This window comes from Balaenoptera musculus, chromosome 2 (genome assembly GCF_009873245.2).
Source record: "Balaenoptera musculus isolate JJ_BM4_2016_0621 chromosome 2, mBalMus1.pri.v3, whole genome shotgun sequence".
Lineage (NCBI taxonomy): Eukaryota > Metazoa > Chordata > Mammalia > Artiodactyla > Balaenopteridae > Balaenoptera > Balaenoptera musculus.
In genome coordinates, this window is record NC_045786.1 from 101,129,181 (window position 1) to 101,152,607 (window position 23,427).

General features: G+C 41.9%; 1 protein-coding gene across 1 annotated transcript; it reads right to left on the minus strand.

Moving 5' to 3' along the window:
* Window positions 1-73: 73 nt before the first annotated feature.
* Window positions 74-1,099, minus strand: LOC118889878 (olfactory receptor 6J1). The gene is given in 4 exon segments (XM_036842025.1): window positions 74-360; window positions 363-557; window positions 560-928; window positions 931-1,099. Coding segments are annotated over 4 exon segments (1,020 nt in total).
* Between the last annotated feature and the right edge of the window lie 22,328 nt (window positions 1,100-23,427).

Here is a 23,427-nt window from a genome sequence, read left to right on the forward strand (position 1 = left end):
TCCACTTCTTTCTGCTATAGACCATTCAGGATCCCTCAGCTAGCTCACCGTTTTGCTAAGGCAATCCTCTCTTTTAATACTGGGGATTTGAACGACGGATACCCGGTAGTGAAGAGAAAGAGGAACTAGCCCCTCCTCTGTGGTCACTGTTGGAGGACAATCCGCTCCTCGGCATTGTTCTCATACTCTTTTCCAAAACTGTTCGAACCCTGACCCACACATCCCTGAGGAACCCCAACACCGTGTCATTCCTTAGAGTATATATGAAGGGGTTGAGGAATGGAGCCACAATACTGCTCAGGACGGAAGGGACCTTGTTGATCTCCAGATATTCTTTCTGGGAGGGAGTCACATAGATAACACCATGATGCTACCAGAAATCACAACTATGGTCAGGTGGGAAGCACAGGTGTTGAAGGGCTTCTTCCTCCCACTTGCAGAAGGGATGCATGCTACTGTCAGGATGATGTACGTATAGGAACAGGCCACGAGGACCCTGCAGCAGAGGATGACTGTGGACGAAAGCATAAAATCCCTCAGCTCAGTGGCAGTGGTGCCACACAGGCCAGGGCCAGCAAGGGCCCACTGTCACAGAAGAAGTGGTCAAAGATGTTGGAGTCACAGAAGGACAGCTAGGAGATGAGGATGGTTGGAAAGAGCACAGGCAGGAAGCCTCCCACCCAAGAGAACACAACGGTCCCAATGCAGACAGAAGGCCTCATGATGGTGCTATACCGCAAGGGGTAGCAGATGGTGACATAGCGGTCATAGGACATGACTGTCAGCAGGAGAAACCCTACCGTGCCCTGGAAGAAGTAGAAATAGCACTGGGTGATACAGCCAGCAAAGGAGATGGTTTTATCCCCAGATACTGAGTTGGCCAATGCTTTTGGAGAAATGACGGAGGTGCAGAGGATGTCCAGGATGAGAGGTTGCACAGGAAGAAGTACATGGGGGTGTGGAGGCGGGAGTAGGACAGCACCACAGAGATGATCAGCAGGTTCCCCAGGAGCGTCAGCAGGAATGTGGGCAGTAGCAGCACCAAGAACAGCAGCTCCACCTGCCTGCTGAGAGGAAATCCCAGCAAAATAAACTCCATCGCCTGACAGTCTGATTCTCCATGAGCCCGCAGGCCCAGCTCAGTTCCCCTAATGGAACAGATGTATTTAGGAGCGTGTTCAGTGTATGAAACCCCATGGCTGTTCACTAGAAAAATACAAACATAGAATGTGCTAATCCAGATTAGATATGTGAGCCAAATTTAACTTGGTTTTAAATTATTTGCCTATGGAGTTGGAAAATGTATGTTGTTGCTGTTTTTTTTAATGATAATGTTCGCTGTTAGTAAGGGAGCCTGCCATGAGACCTCACTATCACACAGTTCATGTGAACTTCCTAAAAAATAATTTAGCAATTTCTATCAAAACCTAGGGACTTCCCTGGCGATCCAGTGGTTAAGACATCGCCTTCCAATGCAGGGGGTGTGGGTTTGATCCCTGGTTGGGGAGCTAAGATCCCACATGCCTCGTGGCCAAAAAACCAAAACATAAAATAGAAGCAATATTGTAACAAATTCAATAAAGACTTTAAAGATGGTCCACATCAAAAAAAAAAAAAAAAAAACCTGAAAATTACGCCAATCCTTAGACTTAGACATCCTACTCCCATCTTGAGGAAATAGTTATGGATATTTTGCCACAGGGACATTCACCACAAAATTGTTTACAATAATGACAATTTGGCAACAACTTAAATATCCAAAAATGGGGGATAGAATAAGTAAACTGTGGAATATCTAAACAATAACATATCATGTAGTCATTAAAAATTATATGAGAATGCCAAAATATTCACAATGTATTATTATTATTAAGGGTTTGTTTTAAAAGCAAGTTATAAACTAGTAGTAACATTATGATCCCATTTGGGGGGTAAAATGTAAATCAGCAAAGATCCTAATATAGTCAAGACGTTGCTAAAGGAGAAGATGGTGGGGAGGACTTGCCTGAGCAGATATCACGACATAAAACCAGAGTGATGAAGGCAAGATGGTATTGGCACAAATATACGCAAAATGACCAGCAGAACACAATAAAGAGCCAAGAAACAACCCCACACAATATGGAACAGTGCTACATGTCAGAGACGAAAGGAAGCTGGTACTACTGATTGTCCATATGGGGAAAAAGTAAAATTAGATTCCCTGTCTCATAGCAGACACTAACATCCATTCCAGACGGACAAAAAAATTAAATGTAAAAATCAAAACTTCTAGAAGAAAAGATAGGAGAATATTGTTTTGGGCCCTAGCATATAAAAGAATTTACTAAAGAAGTTCAGAAAAGTGCTAAACAAAAAAAAAAATTGATAAATTAAGCTACATTAAAATGAAGAGTTTCTGTTTATTAAAAGACCCCCAAAGTAAAGTTAAAGGCAAATTACAAACAGGGAGAACATATCTGTGACACAGATAACAGACAAATGTTTAGTAACCATAATATATAATCAGTATACTGATTTTTACAAAGCCATAAGGAATAGATAAGCAGCAGTCCAATAGAAAAATGGGCCAAACATTTGACCTGAATTACATTAAAGAGGAAAGAAATATAGCCAATAAATGTACCAAAAGATGCTTGATCTCATTAGTAATTAGGGAAATGCAAATTAAGACAGTAGCAAGATACTATTTTATACCCCCATATTGAAAAAAATAGACACATGATAAAAACAAGTGTTGAAAAGACTGTGAATCCATACAAGTTCTTTTCTTTTAATTTTTTAAAAATGTTATTGAAATACAGTTGATTTACAATGTAGTGTTTAATTTCTGCTGTACAGCAAAGTGACTCAGTTATACAATATATATTCTTTTTCATATTCTTTTCCATTATGGTTTATCACAGGATATTGAATATAGTCCCCTGTGTTATACAGTAGGACCTTGCTGCTTACTAATGACCAAGACCATCTATGGACTGGACTAGGGAAGACAGAAAAATAAACTAGTGAAGAAAAAAGCTGCAAAAATCCCAAGGATTGAGTTAACCTCTGCCCATCTCAGAATTCACTCTCAGCCACTCCTGCGTGGAGTCTGCCCCCAGGACCTGCCCCCACCTCACTGTAGTCACATCACACAGTCTCTGCAGCCAACTCACTGTGTCTGTATTGCACAAGGATCTTTTCTTTTTAAAAAGTTTCCTTGAGATATAACTCATATACCATACAATCCGCCCATGTAAACTGTACAAATCAATAGCTTTTAGTATTTAGTTGTGCATTCATCATCACAATCAATTTCAGAACAATTTTATCAACCCCTCCAACCCCAGGCAACCAATTTAAAAAAAAATTTTTTATTGAAGTATACTTGATTTACAATATCATGTAAGTTTCAGGTGTACGGCACAGCGATTCAGTTATATATATATTCCTTTTCAGATTCTTTTCCCTTATAGGTTATTACATAATATTGAGTGTAGTTCCCTGTGCTATACAGTAGGTCCTTGTTGGTTATCTATTTTATACATTGTAGTGGGTATATGTTAATCCCAGCCTCCTAATTTATCCCTCCCTTCACCCCCTTCCCTGGCAACTAATCTACTTTCTGTGTCTGTGGATTTGCCTATTCCGGACATTTCATATAAATGGATTATATAATATGTGGTCCTTTATGTCTGGCCTCCTTCACTTACCATAATGTTTTCAAGGTTCTACCACGTTGTAGCATGGATCTCGAAGAAGGAATGTGGCAGGAGGAAATGCCATGGCCCCAGGGAGAAGCCCTGACCCCTAGTCACGGCAGACACACTTGCTTGGACACACACACACACACACACAGCAATTACCAAGAGCAGACATATTCAAATTCTAGAAAATCAAGAAGAATGATGCAGAGGGTGAACCTTGGTCACCAAGGCTGGAAATAGTAAGATGAGGGAGCAAGACATCTCATTTAACTCTCAAAATACATCTTTGCAGGAACTGCCACTGCACCCAGTGGAAAGTAACCCCTTAATATCAAAAATTTCAAGAAGTTTAATGAAGGCAAAGATACATGCCTTAGATTATAACAGGACCTTCTGCCCTTTAGGCAACCCAGAAAAGCCAAATGGTTGCTCTGCATTCAGCTCAACTGGGGACCCCTCATGCCACCTCTAAGCTCAGGTCTGCTCATCCAGACTCTGCTGCCACCTAGAACCTTCTACAGTAATTACCTTGATCAAAAGCCACAGTGAGCTTCACATTAGACCAGCAGCATCTGACAGGTGAAATGAACCCCTCCCAACTCATCTGGACTTCTGCCCTGGCTGTGAAGTCTTCCCTGATGAGTGCGCACATGGTGTAGACTGCTGGAAAGTTTAGTCTGTTGGGTTTTTACACTCCTTAGGAAGTTACAGGGAATGGCACCCATTCCAGTACTGAGAGGTCTAGAGATCTTCTGGGCCTTCACCCTGAATGGGTGAGGAAGTAGCCTTCAGTCCAACTGGGCCATCTACTGACCAACTGGAGCCTCCCATGCTGTCTATACCATCTGACGCAGGTAGGGAAGGTGGGGGGAGCCTCTCCAGCAAGCTACTGGATGCTGCCTTGTCCCCCTCTCATGCTGCCGTCTTCCCTGCCTCCTGTGTCGTCCTCTGCTCAATGCCTATAGTCTAGTCTTGGTTGCTTCTTGGGAAAAGGAACACTGCACTCACCTGTCAGGCAACAATTATCATCCCGCTTCTCTCATTTCCTCCTCCTATGTCCCCTCAATCCAACATGTACCACCTCCCCATCAGATGTTTTCAGACACTGGTAGGCCAAATGTCCCTGGGGCTAAACTTATCCTACGGTTACTGCAGGACAGTTGAATCCGGTCGGGGAAATATAGCCAGTACATCGAGAGAAATCTGGACCTGGAGTGGAGAGACCTGGTTTCAAGTTCCACCCCTTACCACCTTTGAGACTGGACAAATCACCTCACCTTTCCGGACATCTGCACATAAATCCTCACATGATAAGCAGGGATAATCCTCTTTTCCCTATCTTTCTCACAGCCTGGTTGGGAAGCTCAAAATGGAAAATAAGATAATGCATATGAAGTGCCTTAGAAAATCATAAACCACCATAATCAAATGTTGCTGTTATTTCAAGAAGCTCTGCTATCCTGCCATTTTTGGCAAAGGACAAATCCTGTTTTCCTCGTCTTTATGAGATATGGATCATCCCACCTTAGAACACTGTCACTCCTGGCCCCGGGATACATCTCATCAGACCACAGTTCTGCCTTAATCAATTGTTTTCTCCTTGGACAGCATATCTGGTTGGCTACAAAGAGTGAAGACAAGGGAAGATGCTTCTTTACATGGGAATTTTGCTTAACCCTCCCTGCCTAGGATTCCTGGAATGAAGAAACCACCCCCACTGTCCTCCACCATCTGCATTCTACAGAGTGATCAGCAACACTCACCCAGGGGACTCAGCAATACTCACATTAGCCTGAATGAGGCACACTGGCCAATCCCCAGCATGTCCTGCCCACAGGGCAGCCCCAGGCTCGGGCACCGTCACACCGAGGTTTCCACTGCCGCAGACTCTGCTTGATCAGGGCTGAAAGGGGCAATACAATGGAAGGGTCTCACGTATGGGTCCCATGCTTGGCCCGCACTGGGGCAGGGTGGGGCAGGCTTGGCTCAGGTGAGAGCACGCACTCTCTGAGAAGGATCCAATCATGGGGGAATCCTCAGGGGCACAATTTACCAAGCTGTCCCTGAACACAGCCTGAGCCTGATGCCCCTGAGGCCCACTTAGGAAAGGATGAAAACCCAAACATGTCTACACTAGCAAGAACAGGAGGTGGAACACTAGCCAGGATCAACACTACCAGACATGTCGCAGAGAGTCTCGGAGTGCAGTCCTCCATCCGCCCCTCTCCAGTACCGCCGTGGCAACTGTGTCCACCCCTACCACTCCATGCTACCGAGTACCCTCCTCTCCAGCATCCTAAAGTTCTGCTCTCAATATGCCAAATCTTCAGTGATCTCCCACTATCCAAAAGAAAAACCCAAGCTGCTCCGCTGGGTACTCAAGAGCCCCACCCACGGTCTCTCCCAGAATTACCTCCCAGCCTCAGCTCCCACCTTACACACTCTTGTACACATCTTTTACTTCAGTCTGACCACTGTCTTCACTCTGCCCCCAGCTGGCCCAACTGGAATGTCTTCTCCACCCACCTTATTTCCAGAGCCCAGCTCTTGTCCCTCCTGGCTCAAGCCTAAGCTGGGTTCTCCCTCTTTAGACATACTTTTCTTGCCACTTGGAATCAGGAATCCACAGTGTAGAACTCAAGTGTTTTTAACTTAAAAAAAATTTTTTTTAATTAATTAATTTATTTATTTATTTTTGGCTGCATTGGGTCTTCATTGCCGCGCGTGGGCTTTCTCTAGTTGCCGTGAGCAGGGGTTACTCTTTGTTGCGGTGCGTGGGCTTCTCATTGCAGTGGCTTCTCTTGTTGCAGAGCACGGGCTCTAGGCATGTGGGCTTCAGTAGTTGTGGCACGTGGGCTCAGTAGTTGTGGCTTGCGGGCTCTAGAGAGCAGGCTCAGTAGTTGTGGCGCACGGGTTTAGTTGCTGTGCGGCATTTGGGACCTTTCCGGACCAGTGCTCAAACTCATGTCCCCTGCATTGGCAGGCGGATTCTTAACCACTGAGCCACCAAGGAAGTCCTAACTTTTTTAATTTAAATACAACATATACACAGACAAGCACACAAATCACAAGCTCAACGAATTATCATAAAGTGAACACACCCGTGTAACCACCACCTAGGTCATGAGATAGAATGATACTAGCGCCCCAGAAGTCCTTCTCTAACTCCCTTCCTCCATCCCAAAGGTAACCTTTATCCTGATTTCTAACATCATGGGTTAGTTTTGCCTGTTTTTGAAATTCATATAAATGGATCCATATAGTATCTGTTGTTTTGTGTCTGGCATCTTTTGCTCAATCTTACATTTGGGAGGTTCAACTGTGCTGCATGTGATTCATTTTCATTGCCATTTAATAGTTCATTCTTTCACATATGTACACATACCCCTTTAGTCAACTAACTTGAATGGATCTGTTTTTTTAATTCAAAGTATCAATGACTAAGGAAATAATATCATTTTTCTAATCAGGAATTTTTTTTTTAAGATCTGAAGCAGAACTCTTACTCTATAGAAATTTATTTAACATGAATAACATGTATAAATTTACGGATTAAGGCACAAACTTACTATAAAGATCAAAGAACAGTACCTATATGAGGACAATCCTTCCAGAAAGTTTAAGGCTGCCATCTAATCCTGCTTTAACTTCAGCCACTCCCATGCCTGCCTTCCTCTTACCTGAGCATGTTAATAGCTCTGGCGACTGGCTAATTATAATAAGTGATAAGGACAAATATTTTCCAGACCCAGCCAACAATTTTATGATGTGCTAGCAATCCCCATGAGGATGCTGCTCATAAGTTTTTTTTTTAAAGCATTAGCTTCACTATATAATTGCTGTTTTGTATTAGCCACTACCTCCCTCCAACTGTAAATGATCATAGAATTTTGGAGAAGAAAGAATCCCGGTGCTATAAACTTCTCATTCCACAGATAGAGATATTAAATCCAATACAGGTCAAATGAGTTACCCAAGGTAATAAAACTGTTGAAGGAATAAAACCCAGCTCTCCTAAAAGGGAACCCTCATACACCATTGGTGGGAATATAAGTTGGTGCAGCTACTATGGAAAACAGTATGGAGGTTCCTCAGAAAACTAAAAATAGAGTTGCCATATGATCCAGCAATCCCTGGGTAGATATCCAGACAAAACTGTAATTCTAAAAGGTACATGCGGGACTTCCCTGGTGGTCTAGTGGCTAAGATTCCACGCTCCCAATGCAGGGGGCCTTGGTTCGATCCCTGGTCAGGGAACTAGATCCCACATGCCGCAACTAACAATTCAAATGTCGAAACTAAATATCCCGCATGCCACAACTAAAGATCCCACAAGCCACAATGAAGATCCGCGTGCTGCAACTAAGACCCAGCACAGCCAAATAAATAAATAAATAAATACATGCACCGCTATGTTCATAGCAGCACTATTCACAATAGCCAAGACATCGAATCAACCTAACTGTCCATTGACAGATAAATGGATAAAAAAGATATACAATGGAATACTACTCAGCCATAAAAAGAACAAAATAATGCCATTTGTAGCAACATGATTGGACCTAATATTATCATGCTAAGTCAGAAAGAGAAAGACAAATACCACATGATATCACTTGTATATAGAATCTAAAATATGACACAAATGAACTTATCTATGAAACAGAAACAGACTCACAGACATAGAGAACAGATCTGTGGTTGCCAAGGGGGAGGTGCGGTGGGGGTCGGATGGATTGGGAGTTTGGGGTTAACAGATGCAAACTAGTATATATAAAATGGAGGGACTTCCCTGGTGGTCCAATGGTTAAGAATCTGCCTTCCAATGCAGGGAACGTGGGTTCGATCCCTGGTTGGGGAGCTAAGATCCCACATGCTGCGGGGCAACTAAGCCTGCGCGCCACAACTACAGAGCCCACATGCTCTGGGGCCCGAGTGACACAACTAGAGAGAAGCCCACATGCCACAATGAAAAGCCCTCACGCCACAACGAAAGATCCCACATGCCCAACTAAGACCCGACACAGCCACAAAAAATAAATAAATAAATAGATAGATAAATAAATAGATACATACATTTTAAAAAATGGATAAACAACAAGGTCTTACTGTATAGCACAGGGAACTATATTCAACATCCTGTGATAAACCATAATGGAAAGGAATATAAAAAATAATGTATATAACTGAATCACTTTGCTGTACAGCAGAAATTAACACAACATTGTAAATCAAATATACTTCAATTAAAAAAAAAACAAACAAACAGCTCTCCTGACTAGAGCAGTTTGTTGGAGAAGAAAATCAATGAAGGCTGGAGTTACAGGCAAAGGAGTCATGTGAGATTAAGACTGAGCATGCATAAATAACTTACAGTCTTTAGACAGAGGGCAATGAGCACCGGAATGTGAGTAGAAGGAGCCAGGTACCGGGTCAAGTTACCACTTATCAATTATATGACTCCCTGAAGGCGGAAACTAGATTTTATTCATCTTGGTGTTCTCTAAGCCTAGTACCACATAAGGGATGTGAGAGAGGCTCAGTAAGTGAGTAAGCAGGCAAGCAAGTGGATATGAAACCATACACTCTGGAGAAGTTTATGTAGAGAAGGAAAAAAGGGTGGAGCTTCGGGGAAAGACCTTGGTTAAATCACCATGGGGAACAAGAGGAATAGTCAGAAAGCAAACCAACAGAAATAGAACCGTGCAGGGTTAAGAAGCAGGGGAGGAGAAATCCAAGATGGCAGGATCGTCAACAGTGCCAAATATATGGAGAGGTTATGAAGAACAAGAATGAAGAAAAAGTCGTTAGTCAATTTACAGAAATAAGGCAAAATGTCTGTTACTAAGCTAGACCAGCAGCATATTTTGGCTGGGCAAGAGTTGGGGTTCCAGTGCATCTGGGAAGAGCAGATAACATCCATCCTCCACCTGGCACCATTGACATGCTTCCTAAGGTCACACCCCAGAGCATCCACTTATGTTAATCAGTGCCTTGAATGCTGCAGCAGAGGTGAGAAGTGCCCCCTCGTATCTATTTGCATATACCAATTTGCGTATAAAATGAGGACTCTCCCAGGGGTTCAAAGGGACTGGAACTCTAATCTTCTTGTAGATTTAAGGACATAAAAACAGATCTGACGGTGGCCCCAGCCTGAGGATAAGTTTCAGGAAAGGACTATGGAATCCCTAACAGGGAGCTTACCACAGGGAAGAAAGTGTGTGAACTGGTGGGCTATGCTCAGCACCAAATCTTTGGTGCACCGTGTGTCTTCCATTCTGGCAGTTCTTTGGAAGAATCTGTGAGTTTTGGGGCTTCTGAATTGATAGACCTTTTTCATTAAAGCTTCTGATATTTTGGGGCTCAGTTCTCTTTACTATGGAGCCCCATCCCTTTCTGAACTTATTTGGCCTAGGAGTAGGTTCTATGAGCAACTTGACTGTGTTCAGCATGGCTCATAGCAGACCAGTGACGTAGGAGTTTCTGAAAGTGGTAGTGGTTACAGTGGTTCCTCTTGTTCCCTCGCTGGCAGTGGCAGAGGACTTTGAAGTGACCCAGACCAGCTGTTATGGCGATTCAGTCCTCAGCATTTATCAAGCACCCTCCTGAAACACAGTAGACCCTGAGATGCTCAGTAAATGCAGCTGAATGATGACTTCAAAGAAGCCTTTAGAATAAATTGATATCAAAGGCATTGCAAAAACCAGGTAGCAGTGTGAGAATCCTCAAAATGTCACTTATCTCTTCCCCAGACTATCATTGACTGTACATGTCTCAGGTCACCACACTAGGTCAGGACCAGAGGGTCGGAAGAGTGAAGAGTTCATACTTCAGCAGCCCTGGCTTTAAATGTCAAGAAGGATAGTGACAGGGATGTCACCATCAAAGCCCCTCATGGCACTGATGCCACTGGTGTTTGCACACCCTGGCCTGGCTTCTGCCAGGCAAGCGCGGGTTTGCTTTTGCCTTTTAGCTCTCAACATTTATTGACACTTCCTTCATCTTGGACACTTTGGGTAGGCACTGGACACACATCAGCGAACAAGCCCAGTCCTTGCCTTCCAGGGGTTTACAGTCTCGAGCAGAAGGTCCACAGATGAACTCCAGGGTATTCTGGGAAAACTCTTGAAATATATGTGAAATGGTGTGTCTACGTAGATTAGGGTGGGGATGGGAAGAGTCAAATTCTCATATGACTTTGTGACTCAAAAAAGGTTAAGAACCACTGATTGGAACCATCCATTTCCCTCATTTCTAGGTTCTTGGTCAAGTAATCAACCACTTAGCGCACCTCCCGGTGTCTCTCACCTTTTACAGTGTCCATGACTTGCCTTCCTCGCCAGCTCACGGCAGACCCCTGGCGGTGGAGGAGGGGAGCACACCTCATGATTGTCATTATCTCAGTTCCCAGGGGCTCTGTCCCAGGAAGGATGAGTTTAACCCAGGGAGTGGCCGCCCCTGCTCTTTTGGATGACTTTGGGCTCATCCAGTGAGCAGGCCACTGCCTACTCCCTGACAGGCAGAATGACTAGGGAGGAATTTTGAACTCTTTCTGAAGTACTGCTTGCTTCCTGAGACTTCTCCATGCTAGACATCCATTGACTGAGATGGAAGAACACACTTTTCTTTTACGAAGGGTCAGTGAGATCTCAGGGAGTGCTTCTGACTGGGAGGAATAGGGCAGAGGGAGGGAATGCACTGGGCAGAGCATTTCTGGTTAGCAGTCCTATCTCTCATGCAAAGTAACCAAATGTCATTCTGAAATGCTCATCACTCCTAAGCACATTTTTGTTAGTGTGACTCTTGAAACACAACACACCTACCTCCAGGCACTCTCGGAGCCTTCAAAAGGGAGGGACAGATTCCCCTGGTCTTCCCTTAGACGGCACCACCAATCTCCTCCTAGATGCTTTACTATTCTGCCGATTTCTGTAAGATAGAAAACACATTTAAAGGAAAAAAAAATGTGTGCTGAAGTGTTCTAATGAGATTGAACCCCCCCAATTTTTGAAAATGTAATGTCTAAAAGCCAGAATAAGTTATTTTAAACTTATCAGCAATTTTCAGATTCAATTTTGGGAACAGACTATGTTTGTTTGGGAAAACATTCCAATGGCTTTATGGCAGCAAAGCCAAAATAGTGTTTTCAATGGTTAAGACAGAGAGAGGTACACTGCTGTCTTTCATGACATTGAAATGGCTTGCATTATGGAATGAGATCCATCTCTGCAGAAAAAAATGTGTCCTGAGAAGTGAGCCTGGGACTAAAATGGGGTTTCCCCTTCTTACTGGGTCTCAAAGATCAGGGTCCTGCACCCAGGGATGAAAGGAGCAGAGAGAGATATAGGTAAGGGTACTACATGGCAGAAGGTAGATTTTGTGGCCATGTGGCAGCAGAATGAGGGATGAGGAAAGTGTAAAAGAAAAAAAAAAAAACCTTGTCTAGGTATATATGGCTGGTGGACTCCAAGAATAATAATTTCCTGTATCTCGTTCTATGGGGTTTTCCTCCCCCTTTCCTATACTAGAAGTCCTTCCTATTAACCCAAAGCTTTGGTAGGTGCTGGTCTGTGATGTGCTTGGACAGATAATACAGGGGTCTTCGTCTGTACTTGGGGTGAGGAGGTATGGGGAAAGCAGTAGCAGTTGGAGAAGCTGGTCACAAGATAGCCAGAAGTCCAGCAGAACTCCAGAACCAGCAGGGCTAGGCAGAAAATGTAAGCATACTCTGGGAATTACACGGGTGGGGAACCAGTCCACAGCTGAACTTTCAGTGGTGGATCAGGATCCGAGCTTGGACTTTTGTGATTTTTAAACACTGAAAGGAAGGATGACCTTTGGAGACTAGAGAAGCCAAAGACTTCAGAGTTAGTTAGTTGGTTAGTTAGTTAGTTAGTTAGTACTTGAGTTGCCCCCAAATCATTTATGGCCAAATGTCATGAAAGCATGAACAGTAAGACTTAAAGGCGTTTAGAGGAAGGAAAGGTTGCTCTTCCCCATGATGGCTGGGAAGGCTTCACAAAAGAAGAATTTGAACTTGATCTAGAAGAGGAGGTAGCAGTTGGAAAGGGGGAGGAGCAGGAAGAGCACTCTTGTTAGGAGAAATGGCAGGAGAAAAAGCAGGAAGACCAAGGGTAATTGTGCTTTAAACAAGGAATGGTCCTGTCTGGCTGGAAGCAAGCCTATATTCTTGAGTATTCATCCTCCATACTTCAAATTACTTTAGGTCCCATTCCTGAGGTCCAAGGATGAGAACATATTATGCTCATCTCAGTGGAGTAATCAAAGGTGCTGAAGACATCTCGAGTCCACTGGTATCATTCTCAGAGAGAGACCAATCATCCCAAGAGGATGAGAACTGTTCTAAATGATTCACCCTTGGTTTTCTCATGCCTCACATCCCCTTCTCAAAAGGTACTCCTGCATCTTACACCCAAAACCGCTGAAAAATGCTGCAAGAAATGCACATCTCCTCTTCTGCCCAGACCCCACAGCTACTCTCCTCTGTGCAAAGACTCCTCTGAGAAAGAGGTGTTTTGCTTTCTTGTTTTCATTTAAAAATGCTTATTCAGCACCTCTTCTGTGCCAAGCCTGTTCTAAGTATAGAGTACACAGCAATGAACACACCAGTCTCTGCCCTCATAGAGTTTTCCTTCTAGTAGGGAAGACAGACAAATATAAATATGTAAATAAAATGTCAGGTAGTGTTATGAATAAAAGTAAATAAGCATAGTAAGTGGACAGGATAGGATTTGTGAGCAACTCCAGAAGCGGCTCTGTTTTACACATGATGGACAGGAAAAGCCCATCTAAAGAGGTGACATTGAGCAGAGAGAGGCTGTAGGTGTGGAGGCCCATGCCTTGAGATGGGCCCAGGTTTTGAGAAGGCCACTGTGGGTGGGCAAGCTCAGTGGACACAGTGGATGAAGAGGTGGAGGGGCAGACAGAGACTCCTAGGAAAGGGACAGAGGAGGAATTATCCTGTAGCTCCTGGACGTGGACCACTCCCACCCATCACAGCCACACAATGCCCATGGTCATAACCCCACTGATCCAGCCCTTGGAAGGGCCTTGCCTGCCATTTTTCCCTCACTCCCTCAACCAGACTCACTAAACTTTTCCAGAGTTACTCTGCTCTGCAACTGGGGGATAAAAGGACAAACTTCCAGCTTCAAAGTTAGAGCAATCAACAGCCAAGGGATTTGAGGTGGCTGGGGCCTTATTATCACAATGTTGTAATGAGTCTCCAGAGAAGCTCCACAACTTCACTCCACAGAGGGGAAAGTTTCCGTCAGTGAATCAATACTTGGGGCTCCAAGTTTCAAAATTCCACAGAAACCGGGAAACCATCCAAACACATCTATGTACTAGATGCACATGGAGTCACAAAGTCTCCCAAAAATGACTTACACCAAGGCCTTGGTAGGGATGTTACTCCTGAATGTAGATGAAGGATAATACAGCAGGACCCCTGGGGCTGCCCGTGGTGGAGTTAAATGAATCTCATCACCCACAGTTACACTTATAGCTCAAAAGGAAAGGACAGGAGGACAGACCCCAAGGCCATCGCCAAAGGGTGGTTCACTTGCTCCCTCACCCACAGAACCCAACAGCAAGGGTCAGAGTCCTCTGACAGAGCTGAGAATGTAATGGTTTTGATGAAGCTAGCAAGGCAAGAAGCTCCTGACAGCCTGGAAACCCCCTCCAGCTGGGTGACCAGGAAGATCCAAGAGTAGCTGCTTCTCAGCCCTGAGGTAACTTGGGGTCTGTTTAAGGTAGCTGAGTGGTTGGAAAATGAAGAGCATGGGGCTTGTCAAAGAGGATGCAACACAACCAGGCTAAATAACAACAGTGAATATTTACTGAACATTTACTACATGTGTTTCAAAGACTACACATGTTATCCCAAATCCTCTAAGCAGACCCTATGAGCTAGGTGCTGTAATCCTGAAACCCACTCCACCGAGGAGGGGGCTGAGGCACAGAGACCAACAAGGCACTTGCTTCCAAAGTTACATAGCTAGTTAATGGAAGAGTCAGGATTTAAATCCAGGTCAGAATCCAGAACCCGTCCCCCTAGATGTTACCATGCATGGCACTCTGGAAACGATCCTGTAGCCCGAATAGTCTCAGTATGGCTCTGGATATAGTGGGCACCAACTATCTTTTGGGTGAATGACTTTTTGCTTCTCTTTTTGGCTGCGCCGCACGGCATGTGGGATCTTAGTTCCCTGAACAGGGATTGAAACTGTGACCCCTGCAGTGGAAGCACAGAGTCTTAACCACTGGACCGCCAGGGAAGTCCTGTGAATGACTTTTTACTATCAGGGAAATTTGCTTGACCAATGTCATAAGTATTGTTTCTCTTGGAAAATCTCATACTTTTGTTAAGTGCCTGGTTGGTATGAACTCTTCATTCCCAGAAGAGTAAAGAGCTGGGCTCTGTGAACTCCAGGGCCCCTCCCTGGCTTGTGCTCAGAGTTCTGATGGAACTGCTCTGGGTGAGATACAAGGCAGAGGCTAATCCACAGAGGGAATCTGTGGAGCTCAGCAGGTCCACTGTGGGCAGAACCTGATCTACACCCTTGCTGTTTTCAGGGCACTGGACACCGTCCTGGCTAACCCTATACAGTTATGTGAGTTGCAGCTGCCCCTGGGTCTGTTTGAGAAACCATTCAACTGTCTTCTCTCTCCAACCAAAGGGATAGCCACCTCACCTCCACCATGTGACACAGAGAGCATCTATGGAGCTCTTAAAGACAAGCAAGGGGATGCAGCTGCGTGGTCTCCTACGGAAGGCCATTCCCTCTACTATCCAACCTAAATATTTCCTGTCACACACCAGAGCATTTCCACTCTCCATGAGGAAAAACAACAGAGGGTAACAACTGTCTGCTTACAATTCAAACAGCCACTGTGTCCCTTCCAATGGCCAACTCCCTCTCTTCTTTGATCATTTCTGAAGCATTCTTAGATGTCTCTTATAATTATATAAGTAGATCTGATTTTTTGCAGCTTTTTATTATGAAAATGTTCAAATACACAGGAAAGCATAAAAAAAAATAGTACAATGAACACCCAAAACCCACCATCTGATGCAAATTTTTAACTCTTAGTGAGCATCTATGCTTCTATGGATAGATGACATTTCTAAAGACAGGAAAAAGTTTCAAATATTCACAAGAAACCTAATTAATGACTATACTCAATGGTGAAATATTAAAATAATTCATTCATAAAATAATAACAGTGAAATCAGAAATATATAAGTTTGATATTCACTAATTTGATCTTGGTTAAAAATTATAACAGAAGACAAAAGCTATAAGCCTTAGTTAACAATGTAAAAAATTGCCTTGAAGGAAAGGGAGAACACTGACAAAGAGGCTTTAAGAAAAAAGAATAAAAACCATATGATCATCTCAATAGATGCAGAAAAAGCTTTTGACAAAATTCAACACCCATTTATGATAAAAACTCTCCAGAAAGTAGGCATAGAGGGAACCTATCTCAACATAATAAAAGCCATATATGACAAACCCACAGCAAACATCATTCTCAATGGTGAAAAACTGAAGGCATGTCCTCTAAGATCAGGAACAAGACAAGGATATCCACTCTTGCCATTATTATTCCACATAGTATTGGAAGTCCTAGCCACAGCAATCAGAGAAGAAAAAGAAATAAAAGGAATACAAATTGGAAAAGAAGAAGTAAAACAGTCACTGTTTGCCAGTGACATGATTCTATACATAGAAAATCCTAAAGATGTCACCAGAAAACTGCTAAAACTAATCAATGAATTTGGTAAGGTTGCAGGATACAAAACTAATGCACAGAAATCTCTTACATTCCTATACACTAACAATGGAAGATCAGAAAGAGAAATTAAAGAAACAATCCCATTTACCATCACAACAAAAAGAAAAAAATACCTAGGAATAAACCTACCTAAGAAGGCAAAAGACCTGTACTCAGAAAACTATAAAACACTGATGAAAGAAATCAGAGGTAACATGAACAGATGGAGAGATAAACCATTCTCCTGGATTGGAAGGATTAATATTGTGAAAATGACTATACTACCCAAAGCAATCTACAGGTTCAATGTAATCCTTATCAAATTACCAATGGCACTTTTCACAGAACTAGAACAAGAAATTTTACAATTTGTATGGAAACACAAAAGACTCCGAATAGCCAAAGCAATCTTAAGAAAGAAAAACAGCTGGAGAAATCAGGATCCCTGACTTCAGACTATACTACAAAGCTACAGTAATCAAGACAGTATGGTACTGGCACAAAAAACACAAATATAGATCAGTGCAACAGGATAGAAAGCCCAGAGATAAACCCACGCACATATGGTCACCTTATCTTTGACAAAGGAGGCAAGAATATACAATGGAGAAAAGACAGCCTCTTCAATAAGTGGTGCTGGGAAAAATGGACAGCTACATGTAAAAGAATGAAATTAGAACACACCCTAATACCATACACAAAAATAAACTCAAAATGGATTAAAGACCTAAATGTAAGGCCAGACACTATAAAATTCTTAGAGGATAACATAGGCAGAACACTCTATGACATAAGTCACAGAAAGGTCCTTTTTGACCCACCTCCTAGAGTAAGGGAAATAAAAACAAAAATAAACAAATGGGACCTAATGAAACTTCAAAGCTTTTGCACAGCAAAGGAAACCATAAACAAGACGAAAAGACAACCCTCAGAATGGGAGAAAATATTTGCAAATGAAGAAACTGACAAAGGATTAATCTCCAAAATATACAAGCAGCTCATGCAGCTCAATATCAAAAAAACAAACAACCCAATCCAAAAATGGGCAGAAGACCTAGATAGACATTTCTCCAAAGAAGACATACAGATAGCCAACAAATATATGAAAAGATGCTCAACATCACTAATCATTAGAGAAATGCAAATCAAAACCACAATGAGGTATCACCTCACACCAGTCAGAAGGGCCATCATCAAAAATCTACAAACAATAAATGCTGGAGAGGATGTGGAGAAAAGGGAACCCTCCTGCACTGTTGGTGGGAATGTAAACTGATACAGCCACTGTGGAGAACAGTATGGAGGTTCCTTAAAAAACTAAAAATAGAACTACAAGACCCAGCAATCCCACTACTGGGCATATAACTTGAGAAAACCATAATTCAAAAAGATAAGTGTACCACAATATTCACTGCAGCACCATTTACAATAGCCAGGACATGAAGACAACCTAAATGTCCATCAACAGATGAATGGATAGAGAAGATGTGGAACATATATACAATGGAATATTACTCAGCCATAAAAAGGAACGAAACTGAGTTATTTGTAGTGAGGTGTATGGACCTAGAATCTGTCATACAGAGTGAAGTAAGTCAGAAAGAGAAAAACAAATACCGTATGTAACTCATACATATGGAATTTTAAAAAGCAGTACTGATGAACCTAGTGTCAGGGCAGGAATAAAGACGCAGACGTAGAGAAAGGACTTGAGGGCGCGGAGGGGGAGGGGAAGCTGGGATGAAGTGAGAGAGTAGCATTAATGTATATACACCACCAAATGTAAAATGGATGGCTAGTGGGAAGCTGCTGCATAGCACAGTGAGATCAGCTCGGTGCTTTGTGATGACGTAGAGGGATGGGATAGGGAGGGTGGGAGGGAGGTTCAAGAGGGAGGGGATATGGGGATATATGTATACATATAGCTGATTCACTTTGTTATACATCAGAAACTAATACAATATTGTAAAGCATTTATACTCCAATAAAGATGTGAAAAAAAAGAAAACATAAACCAACCATTGAGTCTTGTTAGATAGATAAGAAGACAGCAAAAATATTTACATATCAGTTACTCGAAAATTTAGTGAAATCTACATTTTTTTTTCCTGGATCTTGTGCTTACAGAATTGAGCATTTGTCTGAATCAGTCAACTAAAAAGACCAAGGAGCATTCCCACATTATTGAAAGAGTTTTTAAAAAAATACTTCCGGGCTTCCCTGGTGGCGCAGTGGTTGAGAATCTGCCTGCCAATGCAGAGGACACGGGTTCGAGCCCCAGTCTGGGAAGATCCCACATGCTGCGGAGCAACTGGGCCTGTGAGCCACAACTACTGAGCCTGCGCGTCCGGAGCCTGTGCTCCGCAACAAGAGAGGCCACGACAGTGAGAGGCCCGCGCACCGCGATGAAGAGTGGCCCCCGCTCGCTGCAACTAGAGAAAGCCCTCACACAGAAACGAAGACCCAACACAGCCAAAAATAAATAAATTAATTAATTAATTAAAAAAAAAATTCCATGGGGACTTCCCTGGTGGCACAGTGGTTAAGAATCCACCTGCCAATGCAGGGGACATGGGTTCAAGCCCTGGTCCGGGAAGATCCCACATGCCTCGGAACAACTAAGCCCGTGTGCCACAACTACTGAGCCTACGTTCTAAAGCCCAAGAGCCACAACTACTGAAGCCCTCGTGCCTAGAGCCCGTGCGCAGCAACAAGAGAAGCCACCGCAATGAGAAGCCCGCGCACCACAACGAAAAGCAGCCCCCGCTTGCTGCAACTAGAGAAAGCCCGCGCGTAGCAACAAAGACCCAACGCAGCCAAAAATTAATTAATTAATTTTAAAAAAAAATACTTCCATGGATAGTTGTCTTGTAACATTGAAATTAAAAATATTTGTTATAGGAAACCATATGTGTTTAAAATGTTTATTTTCAGAAGACTGTGTTCATGTAAAGTTGTAAACTATTTTCAAGAGAGGCTGATTTATTTATCACTACTATTATTATCACCTCACATATGGAATTATACAGCTAAATAAATGCTCAGGAGAAAACTCATAGCCTAAAATGCTTATAAACAAGAAAGAATAAAAATTAATGACTTGAGTATGCAAAACAATAAATTAGGAAGAAAAATTAAGAGGAAGGAATTAATATAGAGAAAAGCACAAAGTAATAAATTTTTATAACTAAAAACAGCAAATACAAGAACTGATTTTTGAAAATCAACTAAACAGATTAACTATTAGTGAGCCTAACTTTTTTTAAAAGGAGAAAGCACAAACACACCAAATAGGAAAGGAAGAAATAACCAGATACAGCAGAAATATACATATATGTATATATATAGTAAAGACATAATATATATATTTGGTTTTGCTCACATATATCCAAATACATTGGAAAACTTGTATGAAATGGATCAAAACTGACCCTAGAAAAGATGGGAAATCTAAACGTACAGAAGTAGCATAGAAGAAAGAAAGTTGTCAGAGTTACCCTCTACATACTCCCCGCCAAACATTGCCAGATGCAGATAATTTCACAGAACTAAGCACAGAAAATAAGGAAAATTTTCTAATTATTATCATAAAGCAAACATATCAATAGGATAACAGCAAAACTAGTACAAAAAAAGGAAAACTACCCACTTATGTGTATCAATGCAAAAATCACAAAATAGTCACAAGAATCCAGTAAAGCATTAAAAAAATAAGATACCATAACCAAGTGGGATTTTTCAAGGAATGCAAGACAATTCGATATTAGGAAATCTATAAATATAGTTCATCATACAAATAGAAAAAAAGAGAAACATCTTATAATCATTTCCATGGATGTTGAAAAAATTTTTTTATAAAAACCAACTAACATTCTTAATTTTTTTTAGCTTAGAAAGTTCTTTTTTTTTTTTAATTTTTTAATTTATTTTTGGCTGCGTTGGGTCTTCGTTGCTGTGCGCGGGCTTTCTCTAGTTTTGGCAAGCAGGGGCTACTCTTCGTTGTGATGCGCGGGCTTCTCATTGTAGTGGCTTCTCTTGTTGTGGAGCATGGGCTCTAGAGTGCAGGCTCAGTAGCTGTGGTGCACGGGCTTAGTTGCTCTGCAGCATGTGGGATCTTCCCAGACCAGGGCTCGAACCCATGTTCCCTGCATTGGCAGGCGGATTCTTAACCACTGCGCCACCAGGGAAGTCCCCGAGAAAGTTCTTAATAAAATGGGAAAAGATGAATACCTTCATAACATTACATATCTGTAATCTCCAAAGTCAGAAATATTTTCAGTTGGGAAAGACTAGAAGCTTTCCATTAAAGTTAGAAAAACCGCAAAATGTTCACTATTGCCTACAATATATGGTGCAAATATTCAAGAGAAATCAGGATGAAATTAGCAAAGAGGAGATGAAAACTGTACAATTTTTAACTGGAAACTTCCAGAAAATTATCTCAGCCAATAAATAAATTGAGTAAGATGGCTCAGTACAAAGATAATATACAAAAATCACAAAGTATATATATACAAAAATCAGTAGCTTTATTATTAGTGAGAAATAGGTTGCAGATAACGGAAATCATTCAAATTGGTATAAGCAGAAAGTGATTTTTTTGTGTGTGGTTTACAAAGTCACTGGAAGGAATGGAAGAATAGGATCTAAGCAGAACTTCCAGGAACGCTTAGCCAGACTATCTCTGCTGTGATGGGGTGCACTGCCAATTCTACTGCAGGAAGCTGCTGGAGCAGGAAAAGTGACACTGTCTGCCGGGAACCATGTTGGAACACGGTTATCTCATGCCCTGCCACTCTCCCCACATAACACAGCTCCAGATTCTGTATTCTGCATGTACAAAATCTAGATTTCATCCAGAATACTAGTTATGATGCAGTCTTGGAAATGTAGTTTTCAGCTATAGAAAGTCAGCTCTAATGAAAAGCTGTAAAAATAATCTCCTTGCACTTAAATCACTTTTAAATCCAGATGCTGTATTATAAAATGCCTTGTTCTGTGCTGATAAGAAACTTAATTTCATAAGCTTTCAAATTAAACACAGCTGGTTAATCAACCAGGGTGAAAGAGTCAAATAAGAATAAATTTAACTGTGTTCTCAAACAAAAGTGACAAATTTCTCTGTTGGTTTCCTGCTATTCAATATAAAAATACATAAGTAAAGGTGATTCACTGTTAAATTATTTCATAACTCATTTTAAATGAATACCTTAAAGTTTGTCAAGAATCATGAACTGGATTTAGTTAAACAGGAGAAGTCATGAGGCACAGCTAAGTGAAGGAGATAATAATAGTTTATTAATGATATTTGTGAATCACTTCCAGTAAATCTGATCTGCCAATGAACTCCTGCTTGGTATTCGGATGTGGTTCTTCATAAGCTATAAAAAAGCCCAAACAACTTTTATTTATTGAGCTAGGTACCATAATTCATTGACTCCTTTCTGCAAAAGTTAAAAACAATCTAGACAGCATAACCAAATAGTTGATGAATATTCTCCTTATGGAAGTATTCCAGCTACTAAAGAAAGTACGAAAGAATTAAAATACAACAGTATGAAATATTCTTGACAAGAAAATCAAACTTGAATCTGATCAAGCCTCTACATCAAACAACCAGTCTTCAGGGAATACAGAGGGGCAGAGGAATGGGTTGCACAGCACCACGAGGATGCAAAGAGTAAGCAGAGACTGTGGGCATGTTATAGGACAAATGACCGGTTCACTCAACTAAATTGTAAGGGGAACAGAAAGAGAGAGCCAGGATGAGGATCTAGATTTTAGAAACCTTAGGGGAACATCAGCAAGTTGCAAAGTATGGTCTGTTATGTTATGTTAAAAAATTTTTCAAGATGACCAGAGAAATATGGACAGGAAATATGAAAGGCTATTTAATGTACTAAGCTCACTATGCTGTATTAGATTATATGCACTGTTAGTATTGTATATATTAATATATAATATTATTAGTATAAATATCAAGAAATTATTAAACTTATGTTAAGAGAAATATGTCAAGAGAGAAAAAGATAAAGTAAATGTGGTACATTGTTAATATATGGGGAATCTGGGTGAAGGATATATGGGAATTCCTTACAACTTGACTATAAATCAAAAGTTATTTTAAAATAAAAAGCTAAAAGAAAATAAAATTGTGTTTCATTTCCACAAGTCTCAAACGAAATCAAAATAACGAAGACAGAGGAAACTGTCTCTCTAGAGCCACAAAGTCCTTGTTTACACAGAGGAAGTTTATATCCTCCAGGTGGATAGCCAGCTGTGCCATCACTACCTATTAAAAGTATCCTGGCGCAGGGGGACTGACCTGAAGCAGGAATGGAGTCCGGGTCCCCACAGGGCCGGAACTCCGCAGTCGGTGAGCTGCCCTGGAGCATTTTATAGTCCTTGTTGCTGTAGTTCTTGTTGTGAATACATTATTTTCCTTATTTTCTTATGCTTTATTAACTCTAGTGATATAGTACTAAGTCTCTTGGGCTTTATACAATCATATTACCAGCTTGTGTTTATCTCTTCTTTTCCAACGTCTCTACCAGCTATATCATTTTGTGTGACTGTATTTGCTAGAAAGCCTACAAGATAATATAAAATAATAATGTCAATAGCAAGCATCCTTATCTGGTTCCTAATTTTAATTGAAACCATATTTCAATGAGCTCTACTGGTGTGTTTGGTAATTGGTTTTTGTTATATTTAAGAAGTCTGGGGGCTTCCTTGGTGGCGCAGTGGTTTAGAATCTGCCTGCTAATGCAGGGGACACGGGTTCGAGCCCTGGTCTGGGAAGATCCCACATGCCACGGAGCAGCTGGGCCCGTGAGCCACAACTACTGAGCCTGCGCGTCTGGAGCCTGTGCCCCGCAACGGGGCCGCGATAGTGAAAGGCCCGCGCACCGCGATGAAGAGCGGTCCCCGCACCGCG